Source organism: Dipteris shenzhenensis, chromosome 8 (assembly GCF_047967505.1).
Source record: "Dipteris shenzhenensis isolate YYH24624 ecotype China chromosome 8, Dip_SZ_1.0, whole genome shotgun sequence".
NCBI classification, from domain to species: Eukaryota; Viridiplantae; Streptophyta; class Polypodiopsida; order Gleicheniales; family Dipteridaceae; genus Dipteris; species Dipteris shenzhenensis.
In genome coordinates, this window is record NC_141603.1 from 22,785,012 (window position 1) to 22,801,622 (window position 16,611).

General features: G+C 41.1%; 1 protein-coding gene across 4 annotated transcripts; it reads right to left on the reverse strand.

Annotated features, from left to right (window-relative positions):
- Positions 1-11,629: 11,629 nt before the first annotated feature.
- Positions 11,630-13,777, reverse strand: LOC147899297 (uncharacterized). Of its 4 annotated transcripts, none has more exons than XM_087377804.1 (3): positions 13,684-13,777; positions 12,859-13,081; positions 11,630-12,709 (listed from the first exon to the last, which is right to left on the reverse strand). In XM_087377804.1, the coding sequence occupies exons 2-3, from the start codon at positions 12,902-12,904 to the stop codon at positions 12,240-12,242; spliced, it is 516 nt and encodes a 171-aa protein (XP_087233930.1). In that variant the 5' UTR covers positions 12,905-13,081; positions 13,684-13,777; the 3' UTR covers positions 11,630-12,239. The 4 variants fall into 4 exon arrangements, with proteins under 4 accessions (XP_087233930.1, XP_087233933.1, XP_087233932.1 ...); XM_087377807.1 differs by having other exon boundaries at positions 13,710-13,770; XM_087377806.1 differs by having other exon boundaries at positions 12,859-13,172; positions 13,684-13,741.
- Positions 13,778-16,611: the final 2,834 nt, after the last annotated feature.

Consider the following 16,611-nt stretch of genomic DNA (forward strand, 5'->3'; position numbering starts at 1 on the left):
ATGATTGAGAGAGAGCTGCCACGAATTAAAGGAGAGAGGTACGTACATGCCACCAGAGAAATATCCAAGGCTATCACCATTCAATCTCTTGAATGACCAAGTGGCTTCGAGCTGCAGAGAATGCTAGACACAAAATTCCAAGCGATGGAGGAGTGAAGGCCACTCGCGTGAGGTCTCCTATCATAGGAGGAAACGATCTCTAGATGCTGTTTCTGTTGATTTGACTTAGACTCGATAAATGTTGCATATCTGCTCTCGATATAACGATTTCAATCATTGTGGACTTCATAATAGGACCAATAGTCGAAACCCTGTATTCTACATGAGAATAACGACTGCGCATATAGAAACGATCCAAAAATAGCTTGTGGAGCGAACGAGGACACGGAAGAGCCTCGCATGAGCTCATTTGACCATTATTACGTGCTATTTGCGTGATCACTTTAGAGTTCTATGAGTATTAATATTCATACAGCCCACATTATTTTCGAGTCCATTAACTTGGTGGTACGAGTTCCTGCTCCGCAAAAGATAAGGGTGTGCTATAAGCCCTCGAAAAGCCCTGGGTTCACTACATAGAAGAAAGCAAAAGGAGAGCCCCTCGTTTGCTAGAGTATTACTGACTGAGGAGTGACGAAATACCGCACACCACAATGAGCTCCTCCTTATGCACTGGGCACTCACTCCTTATAAGACTCTAACGCTGCATACGATCACATGGAGCATGGGGATATGAGATACCAACACATCAAAGGTCGATAGTTTCTTTGAATACATTGTCCCACGACCACCCTCTGGTTATGCTACATGCTTGACTGCGTTATCCGGGAGAGAGAGAGAGAGATTGGGGCCTCTACTTACTAAATCATTGTATCGCTTTTTGGGGCCGCTACTTCATACTGTCTAAGAGAGAGTCACAAAACCCCGTTCCACATAGGTGATCTGAGAATTTTGATGCTTTTTTCTTGTTGGCCACACTTTACGCAGTATAGAGGATCTCTAAGTGTAGAGCTCTATTGGTGGACAATTTATTTGATAGAACTGAACGTAAGGTCTTATGAATTGGAATAACATATGCTTCCAGTTTTGCAGTCGATTTCTTGCAAGATTGCAGGGGCTCAACTAAATACGTTAGCTGGCCTGAGATCTTGATGCATTTTCTTCTTAGTCTTTATAATAGGACTACTTGGGCGCAAGATGTTTTTTTTATATGTATCGATGTTTTAGTACTACCAAGAGATTGGTAATGTTCTAGGGTTATCGGGGCTAATACCTGCAAGGAGCAAAATATGACGTCTATTCTAATGCCCACAGATTGAAAGGTAACCCGTCAGTAATCAGGATCACACGTAAGGATGGACCTTACCATGCACATTTGACTTATTTGCTGATATGAAAATGTGAATGGTTTTTTTGCGTTCTTCATAGGTTGTGGGACTTGGTCCTCAGCAAGACCTGCTCCACGGACTAGGTGTGCTCTCAGAATACACACTTTTGTTTATAGTTTTAGAGACAAAGCAAGTAATTGACCAAAGGTGATATGAGCTTCCTTTTCTTGAAGGTCGGTCATAGCTTCCAATGCCTTGTCCTAAAGGAAAGCCTGACTGGCTAATTCTCCTTCTAGATGCCTTCTTTTTCTTACTATGGTGTTCCTCTTCCTAATGTTCCTCATCTACTTCTTCCTTTCTTTCTTCTTCTTGCAAAAAGCTGGCATCCTCGAACAATATCCTGGAGATAAGACTCCGGGTCTTCTCCTTGGGTCCCTCGAAACACTAGAATCTTCACCATGATGAAACACAAAAGGGAAACACCAAGATCCAAATAATATCCCAAACAAGATCGCACAGAGCCTTAGTATACCAAGACCAACTTATTATGGATAACCACTTGTTAAAAACCCTCCACAATGTGATCCTAATAAAATCTTCAAAAATAAGTGACCAACCAGCACCATGAAAACATTGTGTATACATGCATTCAAGAATCACCCTTCTCATAATTGGAAGTGCACATAACAGCTTCAAGATATTTTGCTCTTCATCATTTGCATAGCAAAAGAAGTTGAAAGCGTTGAGAATCACCACTCCACTGTTATAGTGAAAAACTACCCAAAGACTCAACTCTTCTTCACACCAAGCTGCCAGTGCATGAAACAATCCCCAATCTATCATTGTGCCTCCTGCCGGCATTGTCGATTCACCAACATATTCAACAGTGCAAACATAAACGATATGAACATGATGACCGTGCGAATAGCTTGAGCATCACCTTCCCAATCTTCTAGTTCTCTTAAATGGGCTGCAATTTCTTCTAACGGAGTTCTTCCAGGCATCTTCTTTATCACATCAAAAAACACATGCCTATACCACGCATAGCATGCAATGAAGTACACCAAAGACCATTTAGTAAGGTGGGATGAATCCAATACCAAACATACCCGACATCTCCACCAAAAGATGTGACATGAAGTTGGGGGTAATAAACTTCATGCACCTCTTCACTTCCTACTTCTTTCGAACTGAGTGATAGAGATAGTTATCACTGGGAAAGGGATATTAAAAGAATCTTTTATACCAAGAGACCACACCATACTTTCCACCCTTATATAAGAATGAAGATTTTAAAATCCCAAGTGATGTTGTACTCAAGCATAGGGAGAAGGAAAGGATCAGTGGAGGCCATAATCTCAGCAAGCCGGTCTGTGCTAAAGAGAAGAGGGATACGTTGTTAAAAGAAGATCTTGTGGCTCAACATGACATGAACTAATATATATCAAGGAGTTTGAGGGGCTAATTGGGTCGGATGGGTAGGTTTTGAGGAAACATTGCACCTTCTTCATAGACACCTTTACACTTAGCTCCAAACACTCTCCAAACTATCATAAGACACAGAGACCCATAACTTTTAGCAAAGACATGATATAAAATATTCAATCAAATATTGAGATGCGCCTTGAAATGGGCTTCGCTCTGATATAAGTTTCGTAAGAAACAGAGAAGCGATCGGAAAGATATAGGCAATTTACTAGACGGGGGTAAAAACTGTTTGAAAAAGAAACAGTCACACACAGAGAGTCATAGATTTTTGGTTGAACATCTACTACAATAACTGAAGACATAGGATGATTCTCCTTGAAGAGAGTGATACGTCCAAATCGGACGACTGAGCGAAAAGTTATGAGCAAAATACTGACAGGGGGTCAAACTGCCATGAGAAACACCTACTCCTTCTACTGGTGCCAACTTGGGAGGATTCTACCTCCATGCTTAGACTTCATCAATGATTTAAGTCCCACAGAGGTCTCCTAGGAGGGAAGGAAGAGCCCCCTTTGTGGCTTGGGAAATAGATAAACCATGTATGCACAATGAGCGGCCGAATAAACAACACTTCTAAGCACTTTGGAAGAGAAAGCAATGGAAAAAGGGAAGAGACACTCAAGAGAGAGAACCTGAAGTGACCTTCGTTACCAATAGAGTGAGACTCCACTCTAATGCAACTCAAAATACTACAAACACAAGGGAGAAGAAGAGGTTTCATACATACAAGAGGTAGCGGAAGCTCCAAGACTACTCATAGAGAGAGAATGAACTAGAGAGAGATGGACTCAAGAGTCTACATAAGAGAATATCCACAAGAGGGAGAGAAATCTCATGGAAGAGGCTTGAGGAGACTAGAGCTACTGCAACATGAAGCCTAATGGTGGAAGAGATGTTGAACAAGGGAGAGGAGGGCTCCTTTTATAGAGATTTTGTCACCCTCCTTCACCCATTTACAATTGCTGCCTGTAGATTCTTTTCCTCATCAATCGCATAAGCCTGTATGTCACCATCCATGTCCTTTTTGGCTACTTTTGCCATGTGTCCCATCAAAAGATGCTCAAGACTCTTAAAATATTGAGAAAGTCAAGAGTCTCCCCACATGGAGCCCATAGGGACCCTCTCTTTTCCATATGTCCACATCCTCCTTATTCCACATGGGAATTCTAGAAGGATTCCTCTTGACTCCACACTCCTCCACATGCCTTCCACACGCTTGGCATGGGACCTCTCTTATATTATTGGAACACATGGACATGAGCCCACCTCTTTATATGACTCACTCTTCCTATGTTCTAAAAACCCCATAATATCCCATACACAAATAACTCTCACCCCATACCAAGGTATTTATCATTCATACACATGGTATTTACAATGATCCATTCCACTCATCCTCTCAATCCCATACAATATCTTAGAAAATAGAAATAAGTGAGAGCCGCTAGGCTATCACTTGATACTCAAACTCTTATCAAACATAGAAGAAAACAATACCAATGCCAAATAAAAAATATCAATTTTTGGTGTCACACCACCTTCTTCGGTGTCACATCACATTGGAGGTCAGAGTTCGGTTCGTCATATTTCCTTTTGCACCTGCTTCCGCACTTGCACTTGCACCCAAGAGTCTGCCTGCCTCACCATCCACATCCAATTTTAAAGGTCATCGAGCATGCTGCTGGAGCTAAGGCGCAGTGCCAGCACATGATCCGTGCATCCCATTCTTGCCACATCTCATCCTGCAAAGTGTCTAGTAAGTCTGGCCCACATTGACTGCTACGGTGCCATGCATTATCGCTAGAAAGTGTGCCACTGCATTCAATGTGTGTCGGCGCTACAACTCTACGAAGGTGATCTGGAGACTTTCATCATGAAGAGTGCGGCAGCGTGCTCCGCATCTTGTACATGCTCTTCAAGAGTCTGAAGTCAACGTTTGAACTCCTGCATTTGCTCCACCTGACTTTAAAGAACGGTGTTTTGGGTCCACAAAGTCGCATTCTCATTTCACAACTCCTCCAGTTGCGATTGAGTTTCCTGTTGTGCCAACCCCACCAAAAATCTTCTACAGGGCCTCCAACTGGGCAGGCTGTGACACTAGGGTCAAGGGCCTTGAAAATAAAGTGGGTGGTGTGGAGCTAGCTATGAGACAAATAGGGTAGGAGTGGTAGGGAGGGAGCAAACAAGCTGCATGGATATCGTAGAAGTGCCTGCCAATGTTGCCATCACTGTTGCCAGGGTGGAAGTGCCAATGAATTATAGAATTCTCTCTCACCACACTATCGAAGAGAGTCATCAAAACTTGCTGTCCATCCCAAAATGGATCCATGTATGCACTCATTGCACAGTCACCACAACCGCACTCATAGTCACTTGCATCCGTGGCAACTCCACAGTGCCGGCCACCAATGCTGCACTTATTGTGACTCCTGCGGTGCTTACTAGTGGAGTGCTGACTGCTTGTTGAGAGATCAGCTATGTTGAGTAGGGTGCTGGCAAAGGGGGAAATGGGGACATTGTTGGGCTATTGTGGAAGGAGGGTTGTTTGACTTGGGCATCTTGAACTGCAAAGGTGCTCTGGAGACTTTCATCACATGAAGAGTGCAGAAGTCTACTCCGCATCTCTTACATGCTCTTCAAGAGTATAGAGTCAAATGTTGAACTATTGCATTTGCTCCACTTGACTCTGAAGAGCGGTGTTTGAGGTCCGCAAAGCCTCATTCTTATTTCGCAACTCCTCCATTTGCGATTGATTTTCCTACTACACTGCCCAATGGCGTGCCAACCCCACAAAAAATCTACCACAAGCCTCCAGCTAGGCAGGCTATGACACCTGCATTGAGGTCCTTGAAAACAAAGTGGGCGGTGAGGACCCAACTAACAAGTTGCATGGACATCATAGAAGTTCTTGCCAGTGTCACTGTCACTGCCGCTGGGGTCAAAGTGCCAACGGACTACATAATTCTCTCTCACCACTATCGGAGAGTCACCAAAACTTGCTGCTCCTCCAAATATGGATCCACTAGTGGAGGTAACAATAGATTCACTCACCACATAGTCATCGCAACCACACTTGTAGTCACTTCCATTCACGGCAACTCCGCAGTGCTGGCCACCAATGCTGCACTTGTTGTGACTCCTGGAGTTTTGTGGTGCTTACTAGTGGAGTGCTAGCTACATTACAGATCTGCTGAGTTGAACAGGGCAGTGGTGGTAAAGGGGCAATGGGGACACTATGGGGTTGTTTTGGAAGGAAGGGTGCTTGAACTGGGGCATCTTTGGCCGAGAAGAACTTCCACACTTGTGATTCCTCTTTTTCTTCTTTTGTTGTGCAGATAGCACAATACAAGGACCTTTTGGCACCAAAGATGAGATTGTTGCTCCAATGCGTAGGGCAACCTCTATGCCACCTGTGATGGAAAAGAGGATATTCAACCAACCTTGGTCATCATTGGATTTCCATGTGCTGCTACTTTTGCCACCCGTGATGCCTCCGTTTGAAGTTTATCCTTCAAAATAAATGCCCACGCTACTGACTATGACTTTGCGAGCAATAACGCCCCTTGGGTGTGCATGAAAATTGATATGTTTTTGTCACTTGATCACCTTGTGCAAGTTGCTTACACAATTAAACCATCTCAGGGTGGACGACAATGTGTACCCAATGCTAGAAAAACTTTGAAGTTGCAACCACCAGTCGATTACTTAATCACTAAGTGCTAGGATTGGAGGCAAGATGAGTAGCTAAACAAACGTCATGCCAATGAGGGTGCAAATTGATGAAGAGATTGGCAGAAAGATAAAGAGGAGCACATGACGGAACATATGAGGTAATACAAGTGTGAAGAACTGTGAGTGAACAATAGGAAACACCTGACTTAACCGTTGCCAGGGATCAATGTTTGAGACTTGCACGGTGGTGGTTAACACCAAACTTGAGATAGCACTAGTAGTTAAGTGCCCATCATGGCATGGACTACAAGATCCCGCCGTTGGATACTATGACCATACTCCGAAGAACCAAGAAATGAGTACCTCACATTTTATGGGAAATGGGCATTTAAGGAGCCCCTCATGATGATACCTCCACAATTGGACACCATTCACAGGAAGTGGTAGCACCCGACCTTGAAGATCTACCAATAAAATGAGGTCGAGCTGCAATACTCAAAAATCTAGAATGGACCAGACCACTGCATCTTCAACTTGCTTGGCATCCATCCCATGCGGCTATTGAAAACCAGCACCAGTTGCCCCTTCTTGAAGAATTTCTTTTTCAAGGCCAAATCCACTCTCTGTTTCCTACATGCTTGAACCACCTAAGCCAGGTAATAGCTCTCCATTTTATCTTCCTCCAAATGTTCCAACACATCCAGCCGGACTTCCATAGACTCTTGCAGAAATAACCTGTCCTCTGCCTACTGCAATGCAAAAACTAGGCACCCACATACTCTAGAGGAGGGATGGCATCCATACCAAATGTGAGTTTGAATGGCACCAACAAGCTTGTGGCTACCTTGAATGAAGTGCAAGTATGCCCATATTGTGGATAGAAATTTCTCATACCAATCCATCCGATGATGGTTGACCAACAAGGTGGTGATCTGCTTGAATTATTTGTTGGACGACTCTGCTTGGCCATTCGCTTGTGGTACAAAGAGGACTTCTTGTGAATCAGCATGTAAAACGAGGTCATCTCCTTAATCACGTTGGCCACAAAATGTTTCCCGTGATTGCTAACCAACTCAATGGGATAGCCAAACCGACAAAAACTATCCTTGTACTGGCACTTGGCTATTGTTCATGATGTATTATCCCACCCCATGCTTCCACCCATTTGGTACAGTAATCCATTGCCGCTAGCTCATAACAAATCCTGGTCCTTGCAATTGCGGGCTTGAAAGGACCCATAAAGTCCAGTCCCCATTTTTAAACGGTCCCAAAGGTAGCACTGGCTGCATCAGCATGCAGTCCCAATCCGAAGGCTGACCAAGCCGTTGACACAGATCGCACCGTAGGGTGAATCATTGGGAATCTTTTTGCAACATGGGCCACCAAAGTTCAGCCTACAGTACTTTCTTGGCCATGATTTCTCCTATAAAGTGGCTGCCTACCACTCCGTAGTGTTCCTCCTTGAGCATTGCTTCTTGTTCATGGGGCAACATGCATTGGAGTAGGACATCCGCCAAGTGTCTACTGTAGAGTTGATCAACCACCACTTCAAATCCGCGGCTCCGCAAAGCCAACCAATTCTGTTGATCTCTTGTCAAGTATTGTGTAGTCATAAAAAATAGCATTTCATTATACTATTTGTGTTGCAGCCTTGTATTCACAGCAAATAGGTCTGTGAGCACTGCACTAATCTGCCATCGCTTGCGCGATCAATGCACTCTTGCATACAAAAAATGTAGGTCATGGTCGAGTCAAATGTCACCTCACCTGACAATGCAAACATGACTTGTGCACCATGGGGCGCGAGACCCACTCCGCATATGTAGAAAATGTGATTAACTATGGTCGCCAATGTGTAATGCCCTAAGTGGAAGGCATTGCAGTATACATGGAACACATACATGCACGCGGTATACACAAAGACACAAGCATGCAGAAAGAGACACATCTCTATGAAATCCAAATACGTGAATAAATGCATAGAATAATCAGAGACACTGGTCTCATGGATATACAATGTGCGGTTGCAACAAGAATCCGCAATGGTTGCGGGTACGTGCACCTCTAGGACTCTGCGCTAACTCCGCAATAACCCCGCGCAATGTTAATGCCTTAACAATATGTAAAGGAGATAAAGAAGTTAAAAAAGAAATAGGATAGGGGAGAGAAGAAGAAGAAAAGAAAGGGGGAGAGAAAGAGAAGAAGCAAAGAGGGCAAAAAAAGAAGACAAGAGGGAATAGAAGGAAGGGAGGGGAAAAACATTCTTGACACAAAAGAAGAGAAAGGAAAGAAGGAAAGGAAAGGAGGGGAAGAATTGGGAAGAGAAGAAAGGAAAGGAGAGGAGAACGAAGAAAGGAAGATAGAGAAATCGACACTTACCTATTGTATTTGGAGTCAAGGAGTCCACGCTCGAGTTCATGTATGCTCACCTCTTGTCTTTACATGCAGCCAAACTATTGGAGAGGGGTGTGGGAGGGAGGGACAAAGGGTAGGATGGATGTGAGCTAGCTTACCCAAAGGAGATGAATATAATGAATGGTGCAGGGTTGTGATGGGTGAGCTACCTATCTAATAGTCCTTTCATAAAAAATATCAATATATGAAGTCATAGCATCAAAAAAGGTGTCAAATTGTTTTCCAGAAACTATTTTTGATAGCTCTTGAGAGTATTTTTTATGCTTTACATGTGGATAGATTGACCACAGTTATATCAATGCTTGTATCCACTTTTATAACAAAAAATTTATCAATGCTTAGGATTTAGGATATTTAAAAATACTTACAACGTACTTGTTTTAACAAGAGTGAAAATGCTCTCCAAGTGTGAGGTTACATGAAAGATGCATTGACTCTTCTCCATGTAGAGTTTCATCTCAACTAGACCTCATTAAGCGATCTAAATAGTTAGCCTATAGAAATTTTTCTTCTTAGAATGTAATATGATGTGAGTAATAAAGGTTTTGAATAGCTAACAATTCCAATGGTGGTTGGATATTGCACATCCCAATATTTGTATGTAGCATCTATTTTATATCTGCCAAAAAGTTGCACATTTGGAATTTCCTATCCTGGTCTGTATGCTTACCCTATGGAAAACTTGTTGGTTAAAGTGATAAATGTTACATCAGACCATAAAAGAATAATTTGTAAGGCTATAAATAGTATTTGATAATGAAGGGTCCTTATACTTTTTATTGTAGAAACTAATAAATTTGATATATATAACCATAAAGACGCAATATCTTGCCATGAAGAATAAACAAAAGGTTGTGCCATCCCTCTTGTCATTTCTAAGACTCAAGTTAATAAAGTCACCAAGTAGGAATACCGGAATAGTATCCTCCAAGGAAGGAAAACTATCAAGTAAACAATATTTTGACACCTTCCATAACAGGAGGACACAGGACATTACACCAAAAGAAAACCAACAAATAATAAAGTAAAATATCTTATAGTTTAATGAATATGTTTATCAACGGAATTATAAAATATTATTGAATGGAAGATGCCTTTATACAAATGACAATCAATGTCAAAATTTTGAAATGTTCATACATATAAAGAGTTCTAGTGGAAGGCATTAGGAGCTGTCAATTTCTTATCATGAATATTTGTGCCACACAAGCACAATACATCAAGTTGTCACACCCTTTGCAAAAGGTATTTCTGTCGTTTCTCTATGGTATGATGTTGTGCTCTTATTATAAAGAAATAGGGAAAACTACAAATAAAGATCTCATGGGTCCCCTTGACAATGCACAAATGATCTAAAAGTAACTTCATCAAAGTGGTAAAGTCGCACCTGTGATTCTTTTAGCCTTGATATCACCCTTCATTAGGTCCATACACAATCAAATGGTAATTTCTCTAATCATCAATATTGAATTATAATGGCATTAATGCATGCAAGCATAAACTAAAATGTTGCAAGCATTTAGTGAAGGTAATGGTTCTTGAAAAATCATAAGTAAGAAATGAGTATAGGACAATAAGAAAACGTACAATTGAATTATAAAGAAAACAATGGAATTAAATTTGGATAATGAGCCTATCATGAAGAAATTTTTGATTTTAGGCTTCCATGTTGGATAGAACCTAATAGAGTTTCCCCTAAAAATGGGAACCATGATTGACAATCCGAGTGGTTCTTTCACTTTTCTAAAGTTAAACTTGAATCACAAACAACTTAATAACAAATTATTTGGACTCAATTTAGTTTCACAATTTTTACAAAGTTTTGAGTGGAAGCCACAATGTAAAAGCATATTCCCAATGTTCTTATACCACTATGGAGCAAAAGGTACATTTTTTATTTGTTTTTCGAGGTTAAGAATCAAGTGGAGAGAATGCACAAGCTTGTAAATATATTGATAGAGCAAATGATAAGATTTCATAAGCGAAGATTGAATGCAAGAAGAACATAAAGCGATGTATAGCCTTCAAATGATTCTCGTCGTGGAAGCTATGTACACTATACTTGCTATGATGCAACTAAGGAAAACATCTACAATGTCACAATTGTCACAATGGAAGCTACACTTCTACATGCTATGATTCAACTATGATATCTAGTGGGCTCTAAATACTAATGTTTTAAGAACTTGGCAATTCTAGTATCATTTGAACTAGTGAATGCACGATAAAAATGTTACCATTAATATCCATTAGGGCAATCACCTCTTGTATACCAATTAATAATCGCTTGTTGAAAGGAGCAACCCACCTTTAATGAAGCCCGTACTTCAATTTGGCTAATCCTCTATTGTAATTAGTGGTCTAAATGCACCCTTACTCTTTTCTTCTACTCAAACCCTATAGTACTTAACATTTTCCATTTCACCTTGCTTCCATACTCTATTACTTGCATTTTAAGTTTGGGCTTAAATCAAACATTGATGGCTCATGTTTAGGTGAGATTTTCCCTTTAGTCAAGTGCCATACAATTATAGCTGGACTCAGCAACCAAGCACAAAAAAAGTTCAAAAAGGAGCACCTTCACCACCGTTAACATCTCTACTAATTGATTGATTTCAATTTGGGGAGCATTTACGAAACAAATTAATTCAAGGGATTTGAATTCATCCAATTGGTTGCAAGCGCATTCAATGGGAAAAGATGCATTATGCGGATTGTCCAAGGCCTTTTATTTCAAAAAATTACAAGTCCAAAGAAATTCGCCAAATTTGCACTACACAGACTACAGGCACTGGGCTCAAAAAAAGGACGCAAACCTGAGAAAATTGTGATCATCTCCCCCAAAAACTAAAAACTAAAGAGGCAAGAGTGATTGCAGTTGGAATTTTACGATTTTGGATTAGCATATTTCAGAACTTCCCTGTATTTTGATGTCTAAAATGCTGGTTCAACTCGACATGTGCATAAGCCCGCCAAGTATGATGTATGGTCTACCTGGCAAATCATGCTTCAGGTCCCCAACGGTTGTGAGAGCTTAACTTGAAGAACTTAATGGTCCTCCATTGTTTTCTGCCCGGCTTTCAAATCCAGCACTTAAATGTAGCGCCAAATTACATCATATGAGAATTCACCATTACCAGAAAAATAGTCCAAGGTATTTAATGGAGTGGAAATTAGTCCATATATCAGCTGGGCCTGGGGATATTTTACCCCTCAAACATGGAAAGATATTATGTGATCTCACTAATGCAAGAGAAGGCTGGAACAAAAGGCTAAAGATTGTACAGGTATTCGCAGAGAAGTTGGAAGAAATAAGAGAGTGATTAAGGCAGTATTTTAAGTTGGCTGTTGATGTGTATTAGAGGTGTCCACGCCCAACTGTTTCTCCATTGTCAGATCAGAGCTTGCTAGTTCAAAATCAACTCGAGCATCCTCTTCAGATAGGGGACAAGGCCGGGCACATGTGATTGGATGCTTTTCCCCAGGAAGCAAAACCAGCACCATGCTATCACAACTTCTGGGCTCGTCTAATACAACAGGAGCTACCGGCCCATTGCCTTCCCTAGAAAGCTGCCGATTGCGTTCCACCATCTGTCTATACTTGAAGTGGGAGCAACAGAGAAGCACTAAGGCAATCACTACCAGAAGCATCATGGCACACATGCCTGAGACAATGATGATCAGAGTTGATGGACCTGTTTGACATTGTATACTAGGTGACTTTAAACAGGGGCTTCTTGAAGGAGCCATTGCAAGAGATCCAACTGTCTCCTGTTCGGTTCGAGAGAGCAGGTACCTGCTTCTGCCTGCACAGAGAGAAACAGCCGATGATTAGTCTGACAAACAATAGATTGCTGGTGTAGAAGTATTTCTTGGTTGGCACACTCAATAATCCTCATCAAAGCCCTCCAAATATTCTTCAGAAAGAGAAAGAGAGAGAGGCATAGAGAGTTACCGCGAAGTAGCATCTCCCCATACACTTCATCTGAAGGGTAGAACATTCTGAGCTGTGGGATTCTGCTCTGAACAGATGAGCGACTGTACAATTGCAATTGCTCAGACAAAAAGATTTGTGTCGTTGCTTTGTGGATTTGTGCCGTTGCTTTGTGCCCATATTGTTGCGCCTATCCTGCACCAATAAGAGCTTCCAAGGCTTCCATTTCGCATCGAGATCAATCCTGAGCAAGGGAGAGAGAGAGAGAGAGAGAGAGAGGTTAGCCCCAGGAAGACAATCTCCTAGCTCGCCTACTTTTTTCGCATTCACGATCTCTGACACAACCATACAATCAGTTCAGCGTGCAGATGGGTTGTGTGTACGCATTGCAGAAATAGATTTCCGTTCCAAGAACATACAGAAGCCTTCACAAATGATCCACACAAACATTTTCTGATGCTCCCTTTCAGAGGCTCTCTCTCCCTCCCTCCCTCTCTCACTCTCTCCGTCTGGGTCTCTCTCTCTCTCTCTCTCTCTCTCTCTCTCTCTCTTCCTGACCCGCCCTCCAGAAAGAAACCAAACGCACGTACAGAAAGAAGCATCAACCGCTCAGACAAAGAACCAACCACCCCATTATACATTTCAATCGATTCGGCAGCAAAAACCCTCTCTCTCTCTCTCTCTCTCTCGCTTCTCCTTCTTGTCTCATCCTCCATCTCTTGCTTTCTCATTTCAATAGTTTTCTTGTCTTGGGAGGAAAAAGCGCAGACATCAACTGTTCCACAGCTGCCTGCACAAACTGAATGGTCAAACTAGCAGGCTTCTTTGGAAGAAAAAGGAAACTACCATTGTAGGCGAGCTGCAGGCAATACCAGATCACACTTTTGTAGCCACAAAGCTATGCCGGTTGGAGTTGCTCTGTTTGCTTTTTATAGCTACATATAAATAGAAGCGCACATGGAAATTTGCAAAAAAGAATCACTCTCAAGTAATTGACTCATTTCTCCATCCATGTGCCAACCAAGCGGCTAAACGTGTGGGTTTGTATGACTCTAGGGGCAGCTCAAGATTCTATCTTGGTCACCCCGTATGGAGACGCAGTACAACTCAAAAAAAAAAAAAGGTTTAGGCTTAGGCGTTCTCCCACTTGAGCTGGCTGCCTTCATTCAATTCCCCTGAGAAGCCCCCTGTTGCCCTTCAACGTAGGGCACGGGTGGTTGTGCCCCATCGTACATGATCGTGTATGCGGGGGATGTGTGAGTGAAAAAACAAGGGAGCAAATGATGTGCTAGACAATGCTCCCTTTTTATCTTTTATGGAGTGGATCCATAGTTGATGGAGGGGAGAGAGAGAGAGAGAGAGAGAGAGCCCAAGCATGATGGGATGTGTGATTGGGAATTTTAAAAAACCCTAGTAGAGGGTTGCCTTTCAGGTAACGCTAAAAAAGGGTTAAGAATAACTATTTTCTTCACTTTCAAGCAATAACAAAAAGCCTTCACTTGGTTGATAAAATAAAGTTTACTCTTACACAACCGATTATCGTAGGTTAAAAATGTGTAGTTTGTTAGCTTTTAAAACTACAATGCATAAAGTTTGGTCCGTAATAAAGCTGAGCAAATATCTTAGCTACTTTCTTGCTATTATAACTAGTAAAAAATAGATGTAAGCACTAGCCTCCATGGTGTGTAGGAAATGCACCAAGGTGCTCATTACTAGTGCCATGTTAGGAATCTTGGATTGAACTTGAACCACAATGTGCACATAGAGCATGTTTTGGTGGTGGTGCATTTCAGCTAGCTTGGTATTAGCAATAGGCATGCATGTAGTGTATCATAGAGCACTTGCTTTTTTATTCCCTCAAGAATCAATGTATATATCTATTATGGAGTCATCGGTCCAATGAAGAAAAAAGAGTGCTAAAAAAGGTGACGCATGTGGGGGAAAAATCGAATGTACTCAACCATCATCTTAAACATATTAGCAATGCTAATCTTCTGACTATGAAAGAATTGGCTAGTTTTATCTCAAGTTTTGAGGACCATCCCAAAGAAGTACCTCTCCCCAACTATTTCTACAAATTGAGTGCAAACGACACTTGATGTTAGCTAGTTTTACTACCACATTTATTTGTGCACATACGCATGCATGCACAACTCACACTCTTAATTCAAATGGCCACCATCATGTCAAGATAAGAGCAACTGATAAGGTGTTGACCACCCTCTTTTTTCTTTTCTTTTTTTGACTAAAAATCCGGCTATATTAGGGGAGTGGTCAGCCCCAAAGGACCTATTATCACTCTTCATGTATGGAAAACACGGAATATCATTTCTCACGCAATGAGATCGGACCGCTCCACATGTCAACCACTAAGTCCTAACTTTCATGTATGAAATTTATGGGGTGTGTACCATAGGGTGATGTAGATCAACCCCACCCTCTTTTGTCACTCTTCATGTATGGAAAACATAGAATATCATTTCTCACACAATGAGATGGGACTGCTCCACATGTCAAGCACTAAGTCCTAACTTTCATGTATGAACTTTATGGGGTGTGTACCATAGAGTGATGTAGATCAACTCCACCTCTTGGGCTTTGAAAACTCTCTCTCTCTCTCTCTCTCTCTCACACACACACACACACAAAACAAGAAAATAAGGGATAGATGTACCATCATCTTATGCTGGAACCATTAAGGCTTCCTTTGCCAATCAAAAACCCCAAAGATAATGGCAACAACCCACCATGATCAAGAGCATGCATTCTTGTCAAAGTGAAAGTTGAAAATCTAAGCACTACTTCACTATGATACTCCCAATAATTGCAAGGTCTAGATTTTAATGAGTGATATTTCATGAGACCCACCCTTTACTATCATGATACTTGATAGTAAACCTCGACAATAAAGTAGGCAATATTTAAAGGCAAGGCACCTTCCCAAAAGTTGAAAGGATTCCCTAGCATGAAAATGATAACCAAGTGGAAACTAAAAGTAAAGAAATGTGTATCACCCAATGATTTCTTGTTAGAGTAAATGTCCAATTTAAAACAATTAAGCTTAATACACAATGGCTATTTAAAAATAAAAAACAAGCTCCATACAATAGTTTGCATTATAGTCAACCATAATGTACATTAAAACTTCTATTTCAAACTAGATTATACTATTAACGGATTGCAATGATGTTAGTTAAATAGCAAAACCAAAAATTGTAAGCTCCGTCGAATCATTGACAAGGATTGTGGATTGAATTTGCAAAGTATAGCTAATTCATATTCCACAAATATACAAAGCAGTAAGGCATGTTGCAAATGCTAGGTAATATATTTAAAAGTGTCACATGCTTGTAAGCTACAAAAACTCCATGTTGTGGAAGGCTTAATCCTTTTGGGATGGTTCATCATCTCCAAACTATTGAGGGAGCAAAATACGTGCAAGCAATCTTCAACTCTCTTTTCCATCTATAGCATGTATAAGTATAATAGAAAGGAGAAAATGTAGAAGTCAAAAAGTAAAAATAAAAAAAGAAACATGATATGATTTTATAATGAAATATGCTATGCCTTTATAATAAATTAAGCATTTTGTATGCACATATTTTCCATTCTCTATGATTAAATTATCCACAACACTTTATAGAAATAATATTTTCAAATTGGCAAAACTTGCACTCATAGAGAGACACAGAGAGAGAGAGAGAGAGAGAGAGAGAGCACATCTACATCACTAGAAGCACTAAGTCAAAAATCCATGACTCATATACATGTGGA